Genomic DNA, 27,707 nt, shown 5'->3' with positions numbered 1-27,707 from the left:
AGATTCTGACTAGGAAATTAATAATAGGAATAATAATAATAATAAAAATGCATTTACAGTGATCTGCCCAGATCATCATTAAAGTCCAGGGGACAGTGAGTGGATCAGATGTTTACTGCAAATTTGCAATTATAAAAATAACGTATTAAACCTCTTGTCACATCAGAATTAAGTGAAATCTTACAATGTCTTGATGTCACTGTGAAAAATGGAGGCATTCTTCCAATAATTCCATATAAACAAATGAGTTGGACCATTTTATTGTAAGACATATAATGGGCAGTTTTTACACAGTACACAAAATTCAACATAAACCCCTTTAAACTCCCAAAACACTCAAATGTATTGGCACATTTCTTTGCACTTATCGCACGTATACGCTTTCCCCATAACAAAGTTTTCTGTCATACATGATAGTGGAATTTGATAAAAAAACAAAAACAAACAAAATATATATAGGCATATAGGAATGCATATTTTTCTGACATATTCAAATAAAATCCTCATTCTTCCTCCTGTTCTCACGTTCCTCGCTGGCAGTACAGGAATAACACGCACTCATAAAGGTTGAATAAATTTGGCATGTGTCATGTGTTTTTTAAATTTCTTTCTAACATGTATGTGTTTTACATGTAAATGTGTACAGTTAATGATTACAAACATTTTGGTGTCAACAACATGTGACGTGACACTAATGACTTTAACCACTTTAACCTGTTGTCCCCATTTTGGGAATGTTAATACCCCAATAGTAAAAAACTATATGTCAAAAATAGCAAAAGATACCAGTGTAGATAGCAACGTGTAGATTGTCTATTTTAGCGGTACAACAAGTTATATAGGGCTTAATCGGTGAATTTGTCTCAGCTGACTTCAGGTGTGTGCATCACGCCATCCACTCGTGTCTGGCTCTAACGGCGTATTTCCACGCTTCCACAACCTGGGACATAAGGATGGTGTCTGGGAAGCAGGCTTCAACATCAGCCGTCACCTCCACTTGCTTGCGGTCCATGTAAGCAACCACCGTATCCTTAACACTGAATGAAGACAAAGAAGACAGTGAATGCGAGCACTTGGACTGCCACATAGTGAGATGAAAACCTTTAACAGCTTTTGATGTTACTCAAGGCCTAGCCTACAAGTCCAAAACAAGCCCATTCCTCTTCCCCAGTCTTCTAATCAATGCATACATGGGAAACTGGCGGCCCGGGGGCCACATGCACCTTCACTTAATGTGGCCATCAGGTACGGAATACTTATAGATTATTGATTTCAGCTGTTAGAATTCAAAACATGACCCGCTTTAATTATTTCAGTCTAAATTAGTAGCTTAGTATTAAAATGTTTGTCCTTTTGTGACCAATGTATATGTATTTAGTTTACTATAAGTAAAGGCATTTGAAATTAAATACAGAAACTATAGAAATTAAATACAAATGTGACTTTTCAGGATTCCGATTCAAATATAGCAAAAATAGCTGATCTACAAGCTCAAAACACATCGCAGTGCGACACGTTTTGAGCATGTACTGTAGATCGGCTATTTTTGCGACGACAGTTATATGCAATCTGGCCCTCTGGAGTGAGTGTGGAAATATAGTGGCTCTCTCCATCATTAAAGTTGCCCACGCTAATGTGTGCGTTTAAAAGAGCTGTCACCATTCTGGTGAAACTCTACAAAGACTGCCAATCTGTTGCTCCATTCTCTGTTATTGTAATACAAAATGACTGCAGGACTTCAAGGAGACTATTTAATGGACAATCTTAAGATGGAAAACATAAAGGCATCTGATGTGGACAACTACACAATACACAACAACAAACGCAGACAATGACATTTTGTCAGCTCTTTAGCCTAAACTTCTGAGCTGGACAAATGCTGCATCCTGTCAGTGAGCTGGGCTCACAGCATCACAGATATACTACTTGTTTTCCTGAAATAACAGATGTGTCGTCCAGCTCACCTCCAGGTGGGTTTGTAGGTGTCTGTGGCGCGCGGACTCCCCAGACTCAGCAGGATGAACTCATGCATCTCCAGCAGCCATGTGTCCACGTTCCCCTTGGACACAAACCCCTTCATCTGCCTCTCCTCGTCATCGTTCAGTGGCTTCCGGTACTCAACTGAGTGCCCAGAGAATGGCTCCTTTGTTTAGACAGAGAACAACATGCTAGAGAGTTAGAGATACATAGCATCACCTATGGATTCTACTACTACTAGAGACAGGAAATGGCAGGGGTTTGGAATGACATGCAGCAAAGGGCCTCAGGTTGGACTCGGATTCGAACCCAGGCCGGCTGTGCAAAGACTGAGTCTTAATGGTATGTGCTCTACTATGTGAGACAATGGAGCGCCCCAGATGTATATTTTAGGAGCATAGAGCAGTGGTTCTTTAAAGCAATAAACCCCAAGAGTCTGTGGTTTACAGTGATTTTAGAACATCTATGGTGTCTTAGCTGTCATAAAATCACTGTAAACCACAGGCTCACATGGCTTATTGGTTAATGGTTATGTACCTGGCAAGGTTTCATAAAATAAACACAGCAACAAAACAAAATAATAATGTATTGATAATTATATTCCGCCAATATATCTTTTCAGCAACACTTATCAGAATGGTTACTGTTAGGCTTTCACCTAGACTAGAGCCTATATGGAGACAACCTATAGCTCCATGTATGAAGACAACAGCAATATCCAGTGCTGACATCATATATGGGTATACACGCCTGGCATCGTCATGGTACTCTGTTGGCTGGCATCGTCATCATGACACGATCTAGTGAACCATATATAAGAAGAATCCGAAGAAGTTTAGGCAGCTAGCAGCACTTGCTACGCTCCTCGTGAGAGACTATCGCTTTCCGTACGAGACAGGATAGGCCTTACAACCCAAAAGTCCTCAGCGATCACAGATGTTTCTGCATCCCGGTTAAGTTGGGATCGGACACCACTGCAGCGGGCTCTAACAAGACAACCAGCACTGGTTCGAGCTATCTTATAGTTACCAAGCAACACAGAATACAACAACAGCTTCAAACACAGCTCAGGTAATCATATTCAAGAACTAGAATCCAAATCTTGACCCAAACTTCCAAATCCAAATCTTGACCCTCAACCTCAATCAATGAGCTACAGAGAGGATGGTGTGGACATCGTCAGAGGTGAATTTCCCTCCCTCCACGACATGCGACAAGCCTTGCATGTCGCCTTGCCTAAGTCTGTTGACGACTGTACAGTGGCCAGGGCCAAGCAGGCATTATTATTAATGTCACTGTATCAAAAAACATGTTAATCTCTCTGTCTAACATTCTTCTGTCTAATTTGTCTTTAGTTTATGAGCCTGTGAGAATTTTAAGATCACAACTAGCTAGATGAGAAACAACAGGGTTACCTTATTGAGGCGCAGCATCATCTGAGATTTCAAGGACGACAGAAGTTGCCACAGAGAAACGCAGTGTTTCAGACGGCACCTGCCCAGAGCCTGTGGGAATACAACAGCATAATCAACACACTAGATGTGTAAAACACATCTAGATGGGGAATATCTACATTCATGTATGTATTTCTTTTATAGAGGAACACTGGAACCAATAGAAACGTTTTAAGGCTACAGACGTGAGGCGGATTCTAAAATGCTTTCTAAATCAGTAACTTTGGACCCACAAAAATGATATACCTGTATATAGATTTGTGTTAAAAACTATTTTCATTTTCAACATTTTCACGATTTTTCAGAGAATGTTAAAAAATAGCAGATGTACAAGCTCGCAGTGCCGCACGAAGTGCTATGTACGTTGTACGTTGGCTATGTTTGAATAGCCAACGTACAAAATCTAAAATTGCACAGATGCTTTCTCGGTTTCAATGGGTTAAGGAACAATTTGGTTCTATAAAAACAACCATGCAGATTATTTTTTAAAGAGCCATATAAAATTCTTCTCGGCATTCAGAGAGCTCCACACAGACATAGAAACTCCACTCCCTGACCTTTAGGACATGAGTGTCAATCTGATCTGCCATCTTCAGCAGTTCCCTGAGGTAATCGACCAGTGACATCATGTGATCTCCAGCAGTCATGGAAAGGAATCCCAGGACCAGCTCCACAATCTTCAGAGCATCGCACAACAAGTCGTAGGATGCCAGCTCTCTGGACAGAGCGTTTCTGGTCAGAGAGCTCAGAGACTCCTGGGGACAACAATATATCAACAAATGAATGCCATTACTTGGGGTGGGACACACATTTACATTATGAAAAAACAAAACAAAAAAACATTTACATTATGAAAGAGTATACCGGCCGACAAGTATTGTATTGTGTACTGTATAGTGGTGTCTTACTGATGAATTGAGTACAATGGACCACAATGGAAACAAAGACTTTTGTTTTAAACATTTCATTTTGCATGTTTAATGGATAGAAGCATGTCAAGTTGTAAACCTATTACAAAGTTTCATTCAGTAGAAAAATAAACTTTTGCATGATTACAATAGGTGAAGAAACATAATGTAAACACTTACCTGAGGTACCTTTCCTTGAATAGCTTTGAAGATGTTGTCATAGTCTCTCTCTTGTCTGCTGAACAGAGTAGGAACTCCCTGTAACAAAGCACAGTGGGGTTTAGGAAAGAGAGATCCACAGATGTCTGTAACACTTTCAGTACATGTGGTTCATTCAATAGTATAGATCTCTTCATTTCATTCTCATTTTAGGTAGTTCCATGGCTAACAAATGTATCCATAGTGAAAGTGAAAATTAAAGATCAGTGAAAGTAAATATTAACGGACACTTGATGTTTAACTTTTTCTCTTGTCTTGTCACATGTAGACAAATAATGATTTTCCTTTTTTTGTATTAACCCCTGTGACAAACTGTTACCTATATGACTAGCCCAAAATAGGGACGGTAGGTCTCAAGCGTTTAAGAATCTGTGTGACTCACGGCCCGTGTTATTAAAGGTTTTCCCTGAAGGAAGCGGCTGAGGATCTGTTGCTGGATCTTGGGCAGGTTGTATTCTGTGTTCACGGTCCCCTGGCCGCGCTCCAGGCTGTACTGGCAGTTGGACAGGATGAGAGGCAGCAGGTCTTTGTGCAGGTCGTATCGGATGACCTGCTGCTCCGTCAGGTCTGCCACGGCCACCTTGTAACCACTGGAACATCAGAAGCAAGTCGCATGGATTAAAGCAAAATTTTATCTCACGACTAAAAATTGGCCAAGTCAGTGTGAAAGGAGCCTCCCACACAAACGCCGTTTCCTAATTCTAAACAATTAACACAATATGTAACATTATGATTGTTTTAGTATTGTAATATCGTTCTTGTTGTTCCACATACAGCTATCCAGGAAAAGAAAACACAGACTGAGACTTTAAACTTTGCTTTCATGAAATATCCGTGACCATTAGGGTTTTATGGAACATCATGCTTCTTAACATATCGCTAGTTTGACCACATCAAATGCTCTAATCTTTTAAAAATCACCCCCTGTGAAGTGAGGGGCGCTCTTATCATCGTACATCATCATGACCTAAAATAGACCTATTTGCTCAGACACTAACGTACAATTCTCCATTCATGGGAATTTAATGTTTGTTTAAGACAAAGTTTGTGGACGGTAACCTAAAACTGGATGTAGGAGGGGCTAGTGCCCCTCAAAAAATCTACAAGCTTATTCGGATATTTTCGTACCTGCCGTCCTCCTTGGTGTGTCGGTCCACAGCGTAGACCAGCTCGTTGTGCAGTGACAACAGGTGGCTGAGCAGAGCGGTGGCACACAGGCCCGCTCCCTGTCGCCGGGGGAGAAGGTACTGAAGCTCACTGCTCAGGTCCAAATCCTTTCCACAAAACTCCTCTGGGATTTTCATCTCACCTGCAAGTCAGGGGAAGATACAGCGGTGAGAAACGTGTTCTTTCATATTTATTTGTAAAACATCCAAAATAGTATACTCATCAACTCATCAAATGCTATTTTCGCTATTCGTTGCACAACTACGAATATCCTGCAGGGATTCAGTGGTTAAAGTGATGGACTCACTGCTGGCTACAGACACTCTGAGGAGGTTCCATGTGTTCAGGAAGATATGAATCTGTTTTTCATACCACGTCTTCATTCCTGGAACAAAACATTAGTTGGTTACATCTCATCTGGACCATTGTGGAACAGAAAAGGGACACATGGATTCCAAACATTTGTCGACATCTCAACATATAGACAGATTATGGTGCAAAAATACAGTAGACTATGGTGCAAAAATACAGTAGATGTACTATTATTAATCATCATGGCCGATGATGATACCTTCTGTCTGTCTGCCAATGAATTCTTCAATGGAACCAAGCATCTCATCAGCAGATGCATTCTGGAACTTTCTCACCAGGTTCTTCTGAAGGTTCAGTATGTCTGGAAGGAACTTAATCTGTCGAAATTCTGTCTCCTGTAAAAATAATAAAAAAAATGTTGCATGATCAAGTTGCATGACGCATGGGCCATGTTGCATGGGGCACGGTGCAGACCTCAGATTTAATCCTGCCTCTCTCTCTCTCTCTCTCTCTCTCTGGGGCGGCAGAGGCTCAGGGGTGGAGTGGCCGGTAGAGTGGCCGCATGGAAACTGCAATGTTCCCAGTTCGATCCTGGGCTCCCCCAGAGTTACTGTCGAAGTATCCTTGAGCAAGACTCTCAACACCTTTGCTCTCAATGTGCAGGTTGGTGCCTTGCATGGTTTCCTCCGCCATCAGTGTATGAATGTGTGTGTGAATGGATAAATGTAATGCTCAATCTATGTAACCATCATTTACCATTTCATCCATTTTGAATAGCCAAGCCTCCCAGCAGGGAGCTCAGCCAGCTTCTCACCTTTTGCAGAAACCTCCAGAGCAGAGGAAGGTTCTCCTTCTGGTCGTGGTGCTCCACTATGTGTTTGAGGCTGAGTAGGGAAAGCCTCTCCCTGCAGCTCCACACCGCCGAGCAGTGGAGCTGGGACCCTCGAGGCAGGGAGGTCAGCATGGGGACCTCATCTTCATAGGTCAGGCTCATGAGGAGGTTGGACGAGACACGAGAGTCTGTCCTGATATCGGTGTTGACGTCCCTTAGCACACCATCAAGATCCTGATGACAAACGGAGACTCAAAACATGAACTGCTGTATGAAATCTCTATTGTGTTTGTGCTGTATTGGTGCATTTGTTGAATTGTTATAATCCTGTCACTTTAACTTGGGGAATGATAACATTTCCATTCTACTGAATGAATATTTAAATGCATATTTAAAATGCATTTTGAGGATGTATTTTCCCCACATTATCAGCCAATTTGTGAATATTCTTGAAATATTCATGGGATACATTTCCTACCGTACGGGCATATACTGTACATTTGGTCATGCTGATGCCCAAGGCTTTGTTGTGTTTATCAAAGATCACTTCACAAGGAGTCATACTGAAATATCCAAATTGAGTGCAAAGGATAAAGACAGCATTATTACCCTCAGCTGTGGTGCCATGATGTTTGTAGCAACAATTGTCTCCCATGCATTTCTGGATTCTTTGTTCAATAGCTGGGGATTATAGCCAGCAGGCCCTAAACAAAGTAAAACAGGAAATATGTGGTGAAATTCAACAGCTAATCTTTATATGTTCTGAAAACCTAACATGACATATGGAAAAGGACACGTAGTGCGTTGCTATACATTGAGTGGTGTGTGTTCTAGATTCTAGAAGGGACTTGATCATCCAGTGGACAGTGGTGACTGTGTCATCAGCGCCTTTCCCCAAGGCTTGGGCCAGCTGCTCCATGTCCTTCAGAAGGTGTTGTTGGAGAAACAAGCATGGATCCTGGACAGGAGGCTGAATCACCTGCTGTATCAACTGAAGGGGCATAATACAACAGTAAGGTTAACAGGACAGTGATAACTTTCCAACCAGTGCATTATTTTACAGGCATGTTTTAATTGAATTGAATCACTCATTTCGTTTTCCTCATTTTGGAACAAGGGATCCTTTGTGTACCTGTGGATGCTCGGAGGCTCCCCGGAGCATGGCCAAATGTGTCACCAGCCTGACCAAGGTGAAGGGGGTGAGGGACATGTTTTTAGTGTCCAGTGTGTCTGGATTGTTCCTTCTCTGTGGGTCACCCAGGATGTGGCCTGGCCTCGTATTATCCACCCTAAAAGAATACATGAGGTGAGGTAAATCTATTACAGTAGATAACGTTGCCTCTAAATGAAACAGGTTTGACTATCGACAAGCAATGACATCCTCTCATCCTGGTAAATGACATCCTTTCACCCTGCGGTCCTTGTTAATTTTAGTTTTGTTTGTCAATGTCCTAAGTAATTCCAGTTAAAAGCTAAAAGTGAAATATTGACCAATAAGCCTCTTTTGTCAGACCAACAATAGATGTCTGAGTCAGAGTGACGTGGCCGTGGTCCGATCACCCATCCTCCCTGGCCTGTAGCTAATAGTTACTGACTACACACATCCCAACGAATCAAACAAAGTCTGGCTCCTTGTAAATCCATATGTCCTTGGACAACATCACTGGTTCTGATGTAGTTAATAACTTACTGCTGTTGCTGTATGGGTCTGAATCCTTCCACAGCTAAGTGATTCTCTCCTCCAACCTCATGCCCACACTCCAGACATGTCCCTTTCTGCATGGGCAGGCCACACTGCAGAGACACACAATCATTTTCCATCAGTATGTGCAAGAACGTCTTTTCTTTCACCTGGCTCGCCTTTATAACATTTACTAAGATGAGCTCGGCTTTATTTCGAGTTCTCTATAAAGGCAGCAACAATGCTATAACAATGCACATGTCATCAGAGTACAGTATAAAGTTAAATGTAATTTTAACTTACCTCATCAACAAAACATGGGTGATTGTTTGGGCACACTAACGGGGGAAGAAAATAGCTTTTAATGTACAATACAGAACACAGACTCGAATCAATTGAATTTGCAAAGCTAAAAGAAAGAGGGTATGTTACCAGGTGATCGAACCTTACCATACTCCACAATATTATGTATTATCAGGTGTCTAATACTTACCATACCATGTGAGCTCCCCAAAGTCCTGCTTTATAATCCTCTGGGCTACAGCTAGCATGTCATCAGGCATTGTGGGTATAAAGGACATCTGTAATAAGTTAAGAGGGAATCAGTTAATTTGTATTGGTCCATATGGCAAAATAAGACACTAACAAGAGTAACATTAGAATTAAGAAGATTGATTCTAAAACCAGACATCAACAGACATCACAACCAGTCAAGATGTGACATAATGGTAACTAAATGTTTGTTACTAAATGTCCTTTTTCCAATACTAATGAAAGTAGTGGCAGCGGTGGCCGAACGGATTGCGGAGCGGTCTTGATACCGGAAGGTCGCCAGTTCGAATCAGCGGTCCGACACGTTAAAATTACCACCGCTGAAGTGCCCTTGAACAAGGCATTGAACCACTACGATGAAATGTTCTATGAGCAGGGCCTGGCTGGAAACAAGTTCTTGAGCTTAGCCCAGATACCCTGGGTAAATATAGTAATCATTTCATTTCATTTCATGCATCGAAAGGGAAATTCTTGGCCGAAACCGAATACCGAATATAGGAAACAGTTGGCCGAAAACCGAATATGATTAATATTATATATCTTTTTTCCTACCATTGCTGTCATGGCCGTACCTTAAAGCTACCTGATTTATGGGAAAATAAATGGTTATGGCAAAACTTAACTTAAATAATAATCACTATTATGGGTCCATAAAACATTTATTGAGCTCTTTTGAATGCATTAATTGCATACACTATTCGGTGATATATTTTCTGCGGCCGAATATTCAGTGCATCACTAAATGAAAGGAACATTAATGAAACCACTTCAACTGACATCTAATATTACAAATACAGTATGAAAAGTGTACCTCAGGACCACCAACTACATCCTATGCCTTTAAGACTATATACAAATACTCGAACACTATAATAATCAACTTAGTTTACATAGCATATATTGATCAAAAGGTTGATCATAGTTTAGTTAGCAGTATTGTTGTTTACCCGCATGTTGTTAGGGGACAAGCCAAGCTGCTGGACGGGTCCCAGTAAGCCATCAGTCCCAGTGAGGAGCACAGAGGCCAGGTGGACTGTCAGTTCAATGACAACCTGTTCTTCAACCGTCTGACCAGCACGGACGGTCAAGGCTCCCAACCTGTTGTGTACCAAGGCTGCTGCAAAGGTTCTGACTTGTCCACAAGACAAGAAACTGGAGCCCTGGATGAGTTCTTCAAATGCTTCACATTGCTGATGTAAGATAAGATAATAGTAAAAAAAGAAAAGAAAAAAAAAGAAAGAAAGAAACTCAGCAAACACACTGGCAACCATGTCATTTAGCAGTGACTATAACATACTTTAAGAAAAGTATTATAATATAATATTAGTATACTTATTATAAGAGTGCAAACACTTTAAAAACGTTAAAACAATGTTTCCACATTGTTCTTACCACAGGAGTAGGATGAAGGTCTGTGTTGGCAGATCTGTACAGAGCCGTCACCTCTCTGAAAAGAGCCAGGAGGATATATAGAGTCCGTTTTCTTGGAGGTGCAGTTAATTTCTGAAACATAAAATGCAGAGGAATCATTAGCAGAACTTTGAATATAGTGAGTTTAATATGTGAGTCATTGAAGTAGTGAGTTAAATATGTGTGTCCTCATTGTGTCGAAGTATATGAGAAATGATTGCATGCGGTAACAGAGAGCGAGATGAGAGCAATACCTCACATGCCGCCTCTATTTCATCAACACTTCCGCCCATCGCAGCCGCAGTAACTGTGTCACGTATGACCCTGTATTCTTCCCCATACACGAGGTACTGGTCCATCTGGCATCCATCAGCATTCTGTCCCACCAACAATGGAGAAATACTTTCAATTTTGTTCAAAAGGTGGATTGTAAAATATAATTTCTGTCTTTGTTACATTACACTTTGTTTCGTAGGCTAACCAGATTAAACTGTAATGCATGGTTTGGGTCTCTAGCAGGTTACCTCACAAATATTTTCAAAATTGAGCCACTACTTAAAGAACAGCATCATAGCAGCATCACCTTGTATGCCTGCTGATGGACCTCGACAGGGAAGAGCCAGCTGAACTGTGGGTCCTTCACCATCCTCTGGACCTCCTCGACCCCCCGCTGGCTGCTGAGCTTACGGATGAGGTAGACTTTGAACCAGTCATTCCCGCTCCGTTCACATAAACCCACAACAGCATCCTGGAACTCCTTGACCGTATCTTGAACATTTTCGTCTGCCACAAAAACACACAAAAGCACAGCAGGACAGAATAACGCACACCCTTTTAAAATCTTAGTCTTCTTTGTTGAAATCCAGGTTGCCAGTATGTCAAGCAAACCTTTGAGAGGAAACTGAATAAAAATGATTCAACTGCCAAGATCTATTACATCTTTAAAGACGTGTCTTATGGTTTTGGTGCAGATACAAATGGTCATAGATCACAACATATAAAAATTCCTGCAATAGCTTGAGTTGTACTCTCCAAATGATAGATGATAGTTTGGAATACAACTCTGCACATTGAAAACTTAGTTTCACAATGCAAACAGATACTTGTACAGTACATGGAGAAGAGGACCTCACTCATCTCATATATTCAATATTCCAGTAAAGCCTTGCTTCTCACCAGAAGGTAAGTTAGTGATCATCTCAGAGGCCATGCTGAGGGACAGACGGATTCTGGCGATGTCTTGCAGGTTTTCAATGGTCACCTCTACAGGAGACTGGGTGATGGAGTTCAGGAAGTTGTTTAGGAATGCTGTCTCTTCACGGAAATATGACTGCTGTTCCCCAGCTCTGGTGAGTTCTTGGGGCATACTGTCCCACAGGGAGTCCTGGTCAGGAGGTTGTGAAAGTTTTAGTTATATCTGTAGAGCACTCTTTAAAGAAATAGATTCAAGAATGGAGATTTGTATTGTCCAATTATGCAGGCATACGGAAGTAAAGTGCTTGTGTTTACAGAGGTTTAAAGTGCTTTATAAAGCATCTTACACAGAAATTAATTAAAATAAATAAAGGAACAATAGGGAATTGGACAACACGGTTTATACAAGATTGTAGTCATAAAAGTGTTAATTTACCTCAAGGCAGTTGATGTACAAAGAATACAGCTCTGATTTATCCTCCTCTCCCACAAGTATACTGACTTCCACAGATGACAAATGCTGTTGCAAATATTCTCTGACTTCATTGAAACTAAAAAAAAAGAGAGCAATAACAGAACAATTCTATTAATAAATGCCATCTATTCTAATATGGATTGGCATCCATATTACTATGAATTTAGACAAATCAGTTTCAACACTATAGGGTTATAGTCCACTATACAAACCTGTACTTTAGAAGAAGCTTCAGAATCACAGAGCGCACCACAGGGTTCTTGTCCACAGACTCATCAAAGGGCGACAAGTCCTTGGTGTGAATCTGATGGTTTTCTGGTGTAAAACATAAAACATGTTATGGTTCAAAAGATAACAAACTGAACAATAAGAACATTTGGATTATATAATAATAGAGCATCACAGACAATCTACTGCTACTGTTAGTGTTACATTTGTTTGTTCACTGTAAAGTAGTAATACCTGTCTCAACCATAAGGTAGGAGAGAAGGTGCATAATGACGCCCTCTGCTGGTGGCATGTTGTCCTTGAAGCACACCGTGGACACCAGCTCGATGAAAAACGCATCACAGCGTTGCCTGAAGTCTGTGTTTTTACTGATAGAAGCCCTGTATAGTCACACAGAACAAAATGACATGAGCTATATCAACTATTAAAAATCACGCCTGTGTGTTAGGACAAGGTTTGTGTTAACACAAACCCACAAACACTCAAAGCTGGACATAGGAGGGGGTAGCGCCTCAAAAATGTCTGTCATATTGTGATATTGTTTTGCCAGAAATTAGTGCATTCCATTAAATAATTGTGTCCGTTCAGTGCCATCTCTCTCTCTCTCTCTCTCTCTCTTGTTCTCTCACTCACTCACGCAAAATTATCCGAAATGAATACTATTTATTATAATAGACATTGTTAAATAAAATACGTTCTTGAAATACATCGGACTTAAAATAAATCAGACCTGATCTCTTCAGACACTTCTGGATCAAATGTATCTGGAATGTCCTGCCTGCACATGGGGCAGGACCTTTGTTGAGCCTGGCCCTGAAAGCATCCTTCAATGCACTGCAGGCAGAAGACGTGATGGCAGGGAAGCTCCACTGGCTCTGGGGGTTCTTTCATGCAAACTCGGCATTGTAGACCAAACCTTCAGCACAATGGAAGCAAATTGAAATTGAAAAATAAAACTGGAATGAAGAGAGGCACTATGGCAACTATGAAAATAAATGTTCTTACTTGCAAAGCTGATCACACGCCCCTTTTTTGCACGACTGCAAGACTTCAATCACAGCTCGAAAAGCTTTCTCAGATCTTACATCCGAGTTGTCAGCAAGCACCTTAAACAGAGAAGAGAACAATATATTGTGTGTGTATTTTGCGGTGAGATCTGTGCACATAAGTCGTAATGGATTTATGGCAAATTCATCACAGCACATTCATCACAGTATAGCCTCTACTGATTTTAGTGAACCTCTGCCACATTAGTGAAAACAATTTGTTTATTTTTTATAATTGACACAGAATATCTCAAAATTAATGGGCAGATCACATTAAACTCAAATGTGTTTTGCAAGGAAGAAACGGCATGGCACTTTTTTTAATAACTGCTTTTCTTTGTTAGTGTCTGTAGGCCTACTTTGTAATAGTAATTTGTAATCTGATGAATTGAAAAAGGTGGACCCTGTTGTAAACAAGTGAAAATGCTTAATCATGTTTCATCAAGTAACAGTTCTTGTATTGACTTGTGCTTTCATTGTCTCCACCAGGCCGAAAGCATGGGGAGAGAGTATGTTTAGCAATCCGTCCGTGTGTGTGTTCGTCCGTCCGTGTGTCCGTCTGTCCATCTGTTACCAGCTAATCTCCGGCACCGCTAACCCGGTCAATGCCATTCTTTTGCACACACACTCCCTGGATGCACCTGGATGAACCTCTGCCCCACATTTTCCAGAACGGCCTGTTATAGCACCACCAGGAGGCCGACTTTTGAACATTTTAATATTACTCCTCCAGATTCTGTCCAAAAATCTCGCAAATAGTTACACACCATCACTATAGTCATGTGTTCAAGCCGGATCTGTCTGATATTTCATATTCCATCCCAATTGGCTAACATTGGCTTTCAAAGTTGGCAGGATTGGCCCGTTTTGAACAAAAAACGCAGCGTGCAATTTACGTGAAATCTTTCACTGACTTTCCTACTAGGCTGAGGAATATATCCCACCCTTTTCACATTGGCCTGTTATAGCACCACCAACAGGTGGATTTTTGCAAATCATCAAATTGCCATCCAATGCATAAAAAGAAATGGCACCCTATTATAGCGCCACCAGGAGGCCACAACCTGACCTGCCCTGGTGGAGACCTGTGCCCTGAGGGGCACTTTATCTAGTTTAAAATGTACCCATTCTGCATACTGTGAAATAAAAATGTCAATCAATCAATCAATCAATATTAAATATTCTGTAGCGTACTTTTTTAAAGATCATCAATAAATCGCAAACTAATTGGTTGTCCTCCATATTAAAACAACACATTGATGACTGGCCAAGTAATGGATGTCCTAAAACAGGCATAATTTTACAGTATACCGTACATTCAGGTTGTGCATATTGTCACTAAGGTTGGAACTGTGTGAAAGTTGACTTGACACTCTGTCTTTAAAAGTGTGAGGACATAGACTTAGAGAATGTTATCAAGATCAATTTACTTTCTCCCATATTGTGAAGTGTAATATCCATACAATATTTATCTAACTATCCAAATGCACAAAATACATTTATGTCCCTGTTACACATTATGTAACAAAGACATACTGTATAGAAACAATATTCATAGACATACTGTATAGAAACAATATTCATACAACAGTAAAGCAGAGACACTCACCTTGCCTAAGGTGTGAATGTGATGAAGGACCAGAGTCTTCAGTTCGTCCTCAGAGTCCACTCCCAGCAACATGTGCTCCACAAACAAGCACAGGGTGTAGATACGGTTCCAGCGATTGCTGCAAAATCACATTACAGATCACAATCACTTTGATAAGTAAAAAATATTTTCATTACAATCTCTGCATAGTAGTCGTAATCTAAAAACACGCATTTACCGAATTTCTGGGAGTCTGTGTTTCCATCTGTCTCCAAATTTGTTCTCAGTCTGCTGAGAACAAATGAACTCTATTGAGCCTTGAATCCTCTTGACCTGCTGCAGCCAGTCCTGGCACTGTGTTTCAGAATGGAACTGAGGCGGCTCCAGGAATTCAATACAAGCCACTGCTGCATGCACGTCCTGAACCTTGAAGACAGTTGTACAAGCTGTGGGTTTAGTTTACTTGCAGAATGTGTGCATTTGCCATCACTGGGCAGTCGTGTGAACTAGTTAAGTTACATCAGTCAAACATTGCTCACCAAACATTTTCAGTGAGATTCAAGAGATACTTTTGGTACCATGCCCAAGTATTACTCCAAATATTGAGTGATACTGTATGGTATTCATAGGAATTGAACCAGTTATTAATCCAATGCTGTTCACAATGTTCACAATTACATTCACAATCACACAGTATTGCTCTTAATTATTTCCTCCACAAGGGAATCATTTTTCTTTATGTTCCATGGATATAATGATATTGCCTTCAAGGTGAAAGGTTTGACCAAAACAGAACGGTTGACAGACTAATTAGCATTTAAGCTCAAAATAAATTCTCTGCTCTGAAAAACAAAATATTATAAACAGCATTTAAGTCATCTTTACAAAGATATTATAACTGATTATTAAGGTGGTATGACTTTACCATCTCTGGGAAGTTCCTACTGTGCTGGTTCCTTGACAAATGGGAAATAACTTGAGGCTGGAGGGCAATCATCCTGGACAGGTTCTGTAGTCGGCTGTGGCAGAAATGGTAGGCTATGTGGATCTGAGGAAAAGAAGGGATTTCATCGCTGTTTCTTCGTCTCTGTAGCTCATCTACACTGCAGGTCAGGGCTTCACACAAAAGCTGTAGAGAACATGCAAAGAAGGAATTAGATGTGCAATGTGCATTTAGCAAACCTTTGATTTTACAACAAAAATAACAGATGTACAGTTGGAATTGAGAACAATTACCCGTAATTCTTCATCGGTTGTTACATTCATTGTCATCGAGATAAAATCCTGCAGGTACCGTTGAAAGAATTCACTCTTCATTTTGTCATTCAGGTTTTGGCCTATATACTGACCAAGTGGTAAATTCCTAAAGAATCCTTCGAATTGACGTGGGTTGGGATCTAAAAAAAGAAAGAAAAAACGTAAGGTATAACGTAAAAGTAAAGTATAACAGTGCAACAGGGCTGAAGCTTTCAAGGTTCAAGACAATAGCTTTCATGCAACAGTTTCAGACAAGAACGACATAATGAGCAATTTACTTTCATGTCGGAGAGTTTGCATCATGAGTTCCTCCAGGAAATCTTTGATCCACCAACTGAACGGCAGAGCACAGCGCATGGTCCTCCCAGCTGTGACATGGCTCTGCACCATAAAGACCTTAGAACTGTGAATCAGGCAGATACAGTATTTAGGCTTGATACCACCACACAATATCAACATGACGGATTGGAAGTGCCATGATCACTGTTAAGGCATCATGTTTTACTCACTGACTGTCCATCCTCACAGAATGTACATCAAGCATGTCCTTGTTGGCAAAAATGTCAAGCCACAACTTCCTGATGTCTTCTCCACTGTCCATCAGGAGGTCCAAATTGCAGTCACGGTCGATGACTGAGACTACGTTAGCTAGAAGAGGTGTGATGACGGTTTGGATTTTCCTCCACAGAGTGTGCCTGCAAGAAATATAACATTGAACCGAAATGTAGCATTCATAAGACACTCATTCATAGTACAAATCACATTATAGAGTATTAAATGTCTTCAGCAGTGCCTCAGCCGAAGCTTGATATATTATTTAACGTATTGATAAGAATGTTCTAGCTCCTCTGGACATTATGACAATATTTTATTTTATCACTTGTAGATTTAATCACACTTAAAAATGAGCTAAGCTAGTATCTGGTCATGCAATGTGGGTGGGTACCCATTGGCAAAACAAAGGAAAAACAGCACCCTCTTTGACGTTAGTCAACAGTCTGGTCATGTAATAACATGAGTTTGCACTGGGACATAAAATGAGTCTAGAAGAAGCCTACGTAAATGTCCCTCCTTCTTGTAGAGCATTGATGTTTGATGCTTCTCTGAGAACCCAGTTTCTTTGGAGGTAGACATTGGCCTCATGGTGCTCCAACAGTGAGTGTAGACATCTCCTCACGATGTTAAAAAATGTAGCTTAAAATAGAAAATGTACAATATTGTTTTCATTAAAACCACAAAACAATTACCAATGAAACTCATATAACTTTGTGAAAATCACAAGAACTAATATTATCCTTAATTCACTTAATAATAAAGATTTAAACATACTATCATCTAGAAGTGCGAGCAGGTTCTCAACTCTTCTGGTGCTTAGAGTTCCAGTGTCGTCCTCCTCATCTCTGAGCATGCTCACTGCACTCTGAACACAACTCCTCACCAGATCTGCTGTGTTAAACTCTTCGGACAAATCCTGAAAAGTACACATTCTTACTCATGGCACTAAGAGACAATCAATCGAACAAACAATCAGTTTCCCAGATTATTATTAACAGTATTATGATGACTTTATTTTCACTTGAGGATTATGCAAGAGTTTGCTACCATTTGTATTTACTTATAAAGGATAAAAAGCAAATACAGCGACAGTTAGTGAGGTTCATAAAACATTTTATTAATAGACAATATTATATTTCCCTATGAGTTTTGTGTTGCTGCTTTCTTGTTTATAATTCTTTAATAAACAATGCAGCAGCAGCATCCTCACTAAATTCCTTGTATGTTCAAATGTACTTAGGGAATGAAAATAATTGATTGAATATTAATTCTACATCTGGAAACAAACAACTTTCAAATCAACAAATTTAAATATATGTGATTTTAGGAACTGGATTATACTTACACAGGCCTCTTGCTCTGGTGTCTCCTTTGTCTCCATGGCTTGGAAAATAAATAAAGTTGAATGTATAATTAACATTTAAAAAAATAAAAAAGAGGTAAAATAAGAGGTATTGTAGAAATAATGAAGAATATAATATATTACAAAAGCTACCATCAGGTGGATCTTCAAACAGTTGGCTGATGCATAGATTTGTCAAGGAATGGACATCTGATATGAACTCTTTTGATCTTCTGAGATCATCCATGTGAACTGACTTCCAAGGTCCTGAATGAAAGTAAAAAGAAAGATGAATACAATTATTGTGTTTAGTTTGTTGTGCTTTGCATATACACTATGTTGACCAAAGACTGACTATGTTCCTTACCGCCTTGAAACCCAACATAGGAGGAACCCCCCTCAATGCGAGGAAGCTTGGTGACAAAGTACACAAACATTCTGCAGCCGTCGGTAGTTGCTCTCTTGTTTATTTCATTGATGCACGAGTACCTATAACCCAAACAAATGCAAGATTTTTCTTTACATCAGCCTTCAGTTGGATAGTTATAAACACCTGCCCATATGACTTACTTGGCTGAAGAAAGAATGTTCATACAGTGGGGCTGCTCATCATAATCTGTTTGGATGATGAGCACTTTGTTTCCTTGCGTTGAGCCAAGAAACTCCCTGGTACCAAGACACAACCATTCAATTCAATTCATACTTTATTACAAAATAATAATCAAATCTTGCTGGAGCAACTGGATCTACACACCTGATTTCCTTGAGGAAGGATAACTCTGTGTCAAACTGATGGAGAAACAGCAGCTTGCAGTCTTCAAGTTTTGCCATATCTTTGAGTTGTTCAGCGTCTGCTGCAGTCATTAGCCTTGAAAATGTTGTAACCTTCAAAACAGCACAAGGGTTTAAAAAGCCACATACAACTACCAAATGTATAAAACTTGAGATTCATGAGGATACAGGCCTGTTCTTTAATGTTTGGATATAGATTTGATACTGATGTACATTAGGTACATGGTACCATGTTGTAGGCATGGTAAAATAAGTTGATGATGTAAAGACAATGTTTTGTGGTAACAGGAAATTCAAAGGTTAACGTTCCAATCTTTGGTTGGAACTACTCCAAGAGGCACAGATGGGCAGTATTTTAAATACACATTTGAAATACGTATTTTCTGTATTTTCAAATACATTTACAATGTGTTATAAATACAAAAAAAGTATTTCAAATTATATGTATTTGAAATACTGCCCATCTCTGCCAAGAGGGCATTGTGTCCTTTCATTTTGTGATAGCTTAGTGAAGGTTATTACCTCTGTAAAACAAACAGGGCACTGCTCCTCTTGCTGTGTGTGCATGGAAATGAAGTCGCTCAGGGATCTGTGCATTCCTCCTTTAAAGTATTCTTGTACCAAGCTTTCCCTTTCCTCGACAGGCATATTGGAGTGCTCCAGTCGAACGATTGAGTCAGGAGTTGCACAGTTCAGCAAAATGTGCTTGGCTTCATCCAGGATGCTCTGGACAGAATCTGCTTCATCCTTCAGTTTCTCTGATACTTGCAGGACCACAGAGGAGCATGTGTCTGAGTGGAATCCGATGAAGACATCACTTGCCACATATTGTTTTGTTGTGGAGTGGAGACTGTTTGTGGACACAAAGTCATTGACCCAGTCCTGTAGTTGTGTGACAGCATCCTTCCGTTCATCCCTGAGGACATTGTTGATGTCAAGGTAGTGTTTCTCCAACCTGTTGATCAATGGGATAGGAAACTGTTTGTAGACCACCTCTTTCTCTTCAATGACGATCAGCCGGAAGTTTTTGTGAACTCTGCACTTTACACGATGGGTTCCTAATCCAAGATCCACATAGTTTTGACCCCCAAGGGTAACATAGTACTGGTTCAGCACATCGTACAGACTTTCGTAAAGGTTCTGGAGGTTCAGAAGAACAACAGTCTGTCCTGTCTCCATACACACCTTGACACGGTTGATATTCCTGCAAATCTGTGTGTACTCTTGGTCTTTGGGAAAACTTGATCCAAAGATTATCTCTGGATGGTTGTGGTCTGAAAAGAACATCTGCTGTAGAATCTGGAGAGCTGCATAGTTCTTGGTGAGGATTAGAAGGTAGCGACCTTCTTCTGCTTGGCCAGTGGGATTGATACTTTGCTTTACCAGGTCAATAGTGTTGATGTAGTCATCAGTAAAGTCGTCTTTCAGTGCACTGCTGAATATGCTCTTGACATCCACATCATCTTTTCCACTGAAGTTTCTAAGGACCGCTTCAGTTATTTGCTCTGCAATTGGCTTCTGGTTTGTGGCTTTGGCAATGGAAAATATCATCTTTACAAGGCTGTAGTAATCACGCAGGCCAAAGAAACCCTGCCCCTCTTTGCACAATGCCTCGATATAGGCATCTGCAAATGGCTTAAAGAGGTGTTTAACCTTCTCACGTATTGTGACATCAGATGAGCATATCCCCTCTGCACTTTTGATGAGCTCTCTCTTGTTTGGATCACCACGGGACACAAAGATTCCTCGATTCATCTTAGCAGGATCCAATGCCCAATTTGAAATGCCAACGAAACCAACTCTCTTGTGAGGTAGAGGCTCATCGTCAATACAGCCTTCTTCTAGCAATGGATGTAGGGTTTTCAATGGCATTTTAGGGGAATCCTCAGCCAATCCAATCTCATCTAGTACAACTACTGAGATGTATTCATCTAAGTTTTTGCTTTCTTGGAAACGGGCACACTGTCTGAAGGTGCCAATGATGCCTTCAGGAGTTGAGTGAGGGCTGCACTGGAAAGACACCAGATGAATCTGCTTCAGCTTCTTGTAAAGTTCAGAATGTGATGCCTGGCCCTGCATCGCATCTGCAACCAGGGTTTTGGACAGAGATTTGGAGCTCCCAGGTTTACCAACAATAAACAAGGGGATTCTTAGCTCAATGCAAATCACCATCATGAACACGTTCTCTTTCAAAGCCTCATTTCTTGCGATTGTCTCACCCATTGGAATGCCACTAATGAGAAGATCCTGCATGAGTAGAATTTCTGCTCTGATTCTTTTGGCACTGTAGTCACCACGGAGGATGAGGCTGATTTTGTTCTGATAGTCGTCTTTGGTCTCCAAGCAGGACTGATAGCACACCCCGATGGCCATCAACAGTGCCCAAATCACTTTGTCACTTGTAGGAAAATTCTGCTGCTCATTCCAGTTCCTAGGCTTCTTCACTTCTTTCTTCTGGAGGTGTTCAATCAGTTTCTTATAGAACATTGAGTGATTTTTCAGGAACCATGAAAACACTTGCATGCAACGTTCTACATCCCTGAGACTGACAAAGCTACATTCATCTTTCCTCTCTCTCATGAAGCTCTGTGATTCGGACAATACCTCAGTTATATTCCTGACATACTTCTTGTCAACTGAGTTGGTATCTACCTGTCTTTGCACAATTTGCTCAATGTACATACGCTCTGTCTGGTCATTGAGCTGGCCAAAGTCCCAAACCAGAGGAATCATGCTTGGAGGTAACGCATGGACACGATAGACCAACTGGCGAAGAGGGATAGATCCCAGTCGGTCTTCAGTCTCATCAGCCTTGACTCTGTAGCCCAATCCGGAATCCTCCAGACGTTTGATCATCTTGTCTGTGTGCTTCCTATAAGGATTACATGCAGCAATAATCTGTAGCCCTGTTTCAGAGGCAAGTTGTTGTCCTCGCACAGTGTTGTCACAAAGGATTTCCTTGATGCTACTGATGGCTTCAGTAGTGTTTGCCTCATCAAGGAATAAAACAGAATCAAACCCATGTTTCTCTTTATTGGTCACTGCAATGGTTTCTGCTTCCTGCACTTTGGTGTAAATCATTTCTGATGTAGTGCCACCATGTACTTTGATGAGTTTCATGTTTTCTGTGGGTGCTCCACACCTTCTCAATTCACACAAGAACTTAATGAGCCTCGTCTTGCCACATCCTGTTTCTCCCATGATGATGACTGGAATGCCACACCTGAATCTCATGTGGATCGCCATCATTTTGAGCATGTTATCAGTGGTGAGCTCATATGTTTCATCTGGATCTGTTGCCCATTTGATGCCAAGCACTTTGCACAGATACTCAATCTTTTCAGCTCTGTCAAGTTGATCAAAGTCCACATTGAAAGGGACCCTCAGAAGTGTGAGAGCAATGTACAGCTGCTGACTCATTATGTTTTTCTTGATGACTTCATTTGTAGAAGGGTTGATGGCGTCGACCCCGTTCTCATTATTGACTCGCAAGTGAAACCCAATGAAAGTCATGGATACGCGGTCACCATTGAAGAAGATATAGGGATGTGGTTCAGATTCCCACCTCTTTCTGAGGAGGAATGGAGCCAAGTCTTTTTCATTTCGTCCAGCGAGGTCTATCTGTTGCCTCCCAGGACTTTGGTCAGCAATGCAGATAGATGGGGTGGCAAAGTCTTTGGACATCAAGATCATGAACTCAACCACAAAGGTTTTGAAACCCCGAAGGGTGTCACCAATGAACTCAAAGTTGCAAAAGTCAGAATTCTCACAGTCTTGCAACTGAACATTGAGGAACCACACAAAGTTTCTTAGCTCTGCCCATGATGGATCAATTATGCCACAGTAGAAGAAGAAGATTTGAAGGCATTCTTCATGTGTTCCCTCAACGCCATTGTACATGAAGTTGTCCAGATCTTCACGGTTGTGAAAACGTCTTAGATACTGGTATGGCCTTTGGTATTCTTCACTCCGGAAACATACATCGTCCATTAGAGGGTTATCACTCTCAAAGTCTGGGTTTTCTCTTTTCCTCATTTCCATTGTCATAACCTCCTTTGGTGGGCGGCATAGGATGTTTGGAAAAACTTCAAAGAATTGAAAGCTTTCCTTTCCAACCTGAAAAGAGATTAAGATGCATGTATAAATGATCACTGCCAGAAATTCAATCCAAGATGAAAAAGAGCTGTTGATAATCACATTTCACTGATTTCAGTAATCAAATTTCCGTTGTCATGGTTTCTTTGCCCTTTCTCTATCCCAGGGGTGTCCAAAGTGCGGCCCGTGGGCCAAATGCGGCCCTGGGGTGAATTGTATATGTCCCGCAGCTTCATACAGTATCTGAATGTATTATGAACGGCCCTCCCAACAGTATGGGATATTTACATATACAGCACACACCTGACAAAAGACCATTGATATTTAATATTGATGTTGATAGTTAAATAGAATCGTTTAAATCTGAACTTACATTATGTAGTTGGCCCTTGGGTGTTTTAATATTTTCTAATATGGCCCCCTTTGAAAAAGGTTTGGACACCCCTGCTCTATCCCTTGTTTAGAGACCAGTAAATGTAGTATTGGTGGTATAGTTAGAGGAAAGAAGCCAACATAATGGTAAAAGAATATTGATATACAGTACTATGGCTGAACTTACATGTCTGGTGTCATATCTGGGCTGTTCTTGTGTGGACTCTAGTAACTCAGTGACATAAAGGTGTTTGTTGCTACATTGCCACATCAATCCATCAGAATCCGCCAAGTATCGCAGAAAGAACAGCTTGTATAAAAAATCATTCAAGCCTTTCCGCACCTGAGTGGAACAATTTGGATCATTAAACATTTTCAAAATGGCTTTGTACAATTTATAGGAAAAAAACGTAATAATGTATTTAGGGTTATCAGAAAACTACTGCATCATATGATTCTATTAAATATCAAGGGTAGGAGAAAAAAAGGCCATACCGAGGATGTGACATCGAAGTGAAACAGCTTGTGGTTGCTGTCTCTTGGCGTATCGTACAATTGCTCAAGCAGCTTGCGCTCATCAATTTCAGGTTCAGTTAATCGAATGCATTTCTTAAATGCAGCTCCATGTTGGACACTTCCCTCCAGCTTTTCGTACAACCTTTGTACATAGAGGGATTTACCTGTAACAGTTGAATGACCATATTAACTTAAAGGCATCAAAGTGGATTTGCTACCAGTATATCAATCATCATGGGCTGTTAAATGATCGGTTTATATGGACTAAAAATGGATGCAGCACGTGTGTGCGATGACACTGATAATGTTGTTTTATGTAGCACTGCTCTATATGATAACAATGAACTGCCAATTCAGTAATTAATTAATTAACTGCTTTTATTACATTATTTCAGGTTGACAAAACTAAGGACAAAGGGACAAAACTAAGACTTACCAACACCTGCTCGTCTGGAAGAAACAATCCCAACACACTGTCCACCTTTGAACACGGATGCAGCGCTGTACTGATCTGGAGGAACAGAGTAATGTGTGGACAGGTAGCTCTGGATGCTTTCTAGAGGCGCATGTGGAACAAAGTCTGTTTTGAACTGACTAAATGCTGTGGGGATGTAGACATGTTCTCTGTCTGCACTGCAGTAGATCACCAGTCTGTAGTCGTGTCTCCTCTGTGAACTCAGTTTCTGAAAAGCCTTTTCCATTGCATAGCTAACTTCATAGCTCAGTTGGTCTGCAAAGAGAATTGTGTAGATCTTCTGGCCCAGATAACCTGGTGTGAGACATCTTCTCAGGAAAAGTTCTACTTGCTCATATGTCGTGTCTGGAGTACACAAGAGAACCTCATCATAGGTTGGCATGCGCTCATATTCACTTGTCATGTACAAGCAGATGCTAGAAGCCAGGATCTCATCACGTGGGCAGATGATGAGATTAGGTTGCTTTGAGGAGAGGCCTTTTGGAAGCTTTCTTCTGACTGCATTATCTCTAGTCTCTGAGAGCAGTGGCTCATCCCATCCATCATCAGCCTGGCATTCTGCATCAGTTAGCATTTTTAACAGACGTCCTAAACTTCTTACATCCAAACTATCCTGGGAAATGATTCCCATGCTCTTCATGAATGCATTCCACACCTTTTCCAATTCTCCCAAACAAACATCTTCTGTCTGGCTATCACAAGCTAAATTACTATCTTTGATGTCTTCCAGGTGATCAAAGAAAGTTTGAAAAGGGATGTCTTTCATTTGCCTATTGTCAGGATCAGTTAGACTGTGACACTTCTTCCATGTTTGCCAAACATCTGGTGCAGAGCAATTTGGTTTAATGAAGGATAGCATCATCAAAGCCTTGTCCTCTATTTCTGCATCCACCTTTGTCTCAGCCAGAACACTGCACAGGTAGACTATCTGTTCTGCAGTGAAATAGTTGAGGTAGTACAGCTCAGATCTCTGTGTGTCCATGAACTTTTGCCAGTCATCTAAGAACACCTCCATCTTCCTGCACAGCGTGGTGAGCTGTTCAGTTAACTTGCCAGTTAGTTGTTGTTGGATGTTACCAATGTTAAAGTCCATGATAATGCAAGGGTCATGCTGAGTGTTGCAGTGAATTCTAGCTTCCCAACATCTGAAAAGTGGGTTTCCTGCAGAATAAAGGTCTACAAATGCTTGGGTAAGTCTTTGGACACTGTCAAAAACCTGAGGACAGAGCAGATATAAGGATATGTCAAGTGTCTGTGATAAAAGGGTGTGATACTGTATGATGGATAATAGTATGAATAATATACGCAACTGTAAATATTCTACTATACCTCAGCAAAGTACTCTATTTCACTCTGATTTTGTTCACCTCTCCCAGACATAAGCATGAGTTTGTTCTGCAACTCTCTGATGTCTTCTAAGTCATAGGTGCGCATCAAGTTGTTTTCATGGCATTCTGGAATTTGCAGTTTCAGGGCAGTCTCTACACCGAGCTATTAGAGGTTATGACATGAAACAAGTTAATGTGACCATAAAGGACTTTCAGAGGTTTGTACAATGTTGATTGTGATTGTAAGATCATCAAAAGGTCATTGTAGATCTGAACACAGGCTATGTTGTAGCTAGTGTTTACTGATGCTACAATCTTACTTAGAATACCTTTTTTTGGTTTGGTGCCTTGATGATGTATATTCCTCTGTCATTGATGGACGTTGCCAAGGACAGAGATGAAAGTTCGACAGATCCATGGCTTTCTTTGACGGTCTTTAACCACTCCAAATGGCGTGCTGTATCTCGCTGAAATTGTATGGCAAACACAAAGGTCTCTGAATGTCAGTTGAAAAGGTCAAGAACACTTGACACTAGCTAAAATGCTGAAGCCAGCAGATAAATGCAAAAAAATTACAGTAGTACCAGCAATTAGACATTGTATTTAGTACTTATTTTGGTCAGGTGTCAAATGAGAGGAAACATTTAGATATATTTAGATATAACCAATTTAACAATGACTTTAGAATTTAATCTAACCAGCTTCTTTGGTATATCCATGTCATTTTCAAGTGCTTTCCACAATTTCGTCAGGGCCTTATTGAAGTCTTGAAAGTCAGAAGTTGTTTCAAGTCCATAGAATATGGAAGAGTAACCAAGGACGGCATCATGGAAACAAGATACTCGATCAACATCCAAGTCATTCTCTCCCGCCAAAATGGATGCCAGGTCAACAAACACTTTCAGCTCATTGATACCTGAAATAAATCATAATGTACTGTTCATTGGTGCACTTTTCCACATAGCTGATAGTGATTACACATGGTTTCCTGAAACACAAAATGTATTTACCGTTAAGTGTGTTTTTAACCCACACCACAAAATTCTTTCTCAGACTGATTTCCTGAAGACACTTCTTGCGAATGTCAGTTATGTCTTTGAGAATATCTTTGATAGCCAGCAAAGGTGCATCAATGTAATTCAAACTCCTCTTCTTGAAGTCATTTTCATCCTGAAAAAATAAAGTAACTATAAAGTAAATAAATGCAGGAAATTAAAACGGATGCTTTATCAACGGTAAAACAAAAAACAAAACGATGAGATGGAGACAGCGTAGGGGAAACATACAACCATACAATTTGAACCAGACAGGACGTCACCACTGACCACTAACAGTTGGAGTAGCATTTACTGGGTGCTTTTACTCACCATTTCTAGCAATTTCTGGAGAACACTGAAGTCTCCATCAGGACATATTGTCTTGCCGACTTCCATAATTATCTTGGCAGATTCCACTGCAAGGTGAAGATCATGGTACTGTTCGACCTGGATAATACGGTTTCTGATCCATTTCCCGTCATCAGATTGGTTGATCCTGCACATGAATTCTAGATCTTTCTTCATCTCATCATAGCGTCCCTTGTAGACCTCAAAGATGGTGTCCACATCTTCTAATGACAATGTACCACTTTTCACACCCTGATAAATCATTTCATACTTCTTGTAGCAGCTCAGGAAAATGTCACTGTGGATCTGATCTAGAGTGTAAACATCTTCTTTTCCATCACCATCAAATTCTTCTGCCTCTTCTCTGTCGGCTCGTTCTTTGGACATATGATCCACTTGGTTCTTCCAGCACATCTTGAAGATGAAGCTCTCCTTGATGGAATCTAGTACAGATGTCATCTTACGGGTGTTTTCACTGAGGTTGAAGTATGTGACTACGCCAGTCACTGTGGAACTCTCTCTGTCAAGTCTGTAAACTTCCATGAAG

The 27,707-nt window shown here is 40.6% G+C and overlaps 1 protein-coding gene across 1 annotated transcript; it reads right to left on the bottom strand.

Moving 5' to 3' along the window:
- Positions 1 to 360: 360 nt before the first annotated feature.
- On the bottom strand, positions 361 to 26,638 carry LOC306940369 (E3 ubiquitin-protein ligase rnf213-alpha-like). Its single transcript, XM_079525412.1, has 46 exons — positions 26,474 to 26,638; positions 26,105 to 26,242; positions 25,777 to 25,938; positions 24,409 to 25,663; positions 23,952 to 24,136; positions 23,644 to 23,799; positions 19,512 to 23,105; positions 18,952 to 19,082; positions 18,768 to 18,863; positions 18,565 to 18,686; positions 18,351 to 18,464; positions 18,201 to 18,238; positions 17,630 to 17,771; positions 17,359 to 17,494; positions 16,810 to 16,995; positions 16,579 to 16,703; positions 16,280 to 16,440; positions 15,969 to 16,172; positions 15,282 to 15,469; positions 15,065 to 15,182; positions 13,415 to 13,515; positions 13,140 to 13,325; positions 12,644 to 12,789; positions 12,394 to 12,496; positions 12,143 to 12,257; positions 11,689 to 11,896; positions 11,096 to 11,295; positions 10,767 to 10,889; positions 10,495 to 10,605; positions 10,050 to 10,292; positions 9,044 to 9,131; positions 8,854 to 8,888; positions 8,560 to 8,663; positions 8,002 to 8,158; positions 7,683 to 7,860; positions 7,479 to 7,573; positions 6,852 to 7,103; positions 6,297 to 6,432; positions 6,033 to 6,110; positions 5,687 to 5,867; positions 4,941 to 5,148; positions 4,520 to 4,597; positions 3,989 to 4,186; positions 3,393 to 3,482; positions 1,965 to 2,143; positions 361 to 1,037 (listed from the first exon to the last, which is right to left on the bottom strand). Exons 1-46 carry the CDS (start codon positions 26,492 to 26,494, stop codon positions 887 to 889), a joined length of 11,016 nt encoding a protein of 3,671 aa, XP_079381538.1. The 5' UTR covers positions 26,495 to 26,638; the 3' UTR covers positions 361 to 886.
- Positions 26,639 to 27,707: the final 1,069 nt, after the last annotated feature.

This window comes from Electrona antarctica, assembly GCF_951216825.1.
Source record: "Electrona antarctica genome assembly, chromosome: 17".
Lineage (NCBI taxonomy): Eukaryota > Metazoa > Chordata > Actinopteri > Myctophiformes > Myctophidae > Electrona > Electrona antarctica.
This window is presented reverse-complemented; position numbering and strand designations above follow the sequence as displayed.

Excerpts from the sequence above, each read along its gene's own strand:
- LOC306940369 (XM_079525412.1), bottom strand. The coding sequence starts at position 26,494 with ATGGATATACCAAAGAAGCTG. Across the intron at positions 15,183-15,281 it reads CACAGACTCCCAGAAATTCG|CAATCGCTGGAACCGTATCT; the intron begins GTAAATGCGTGT and ends GTGATTTTGCAG. Across the intron at positions 10,606-10,766 it reads AAATAGAGGCGGCATGTGAG|AAATTAACTGCACCTCCAAG; the intron begins GTATTGCTCTCA and ends TTTATGTTTCAG.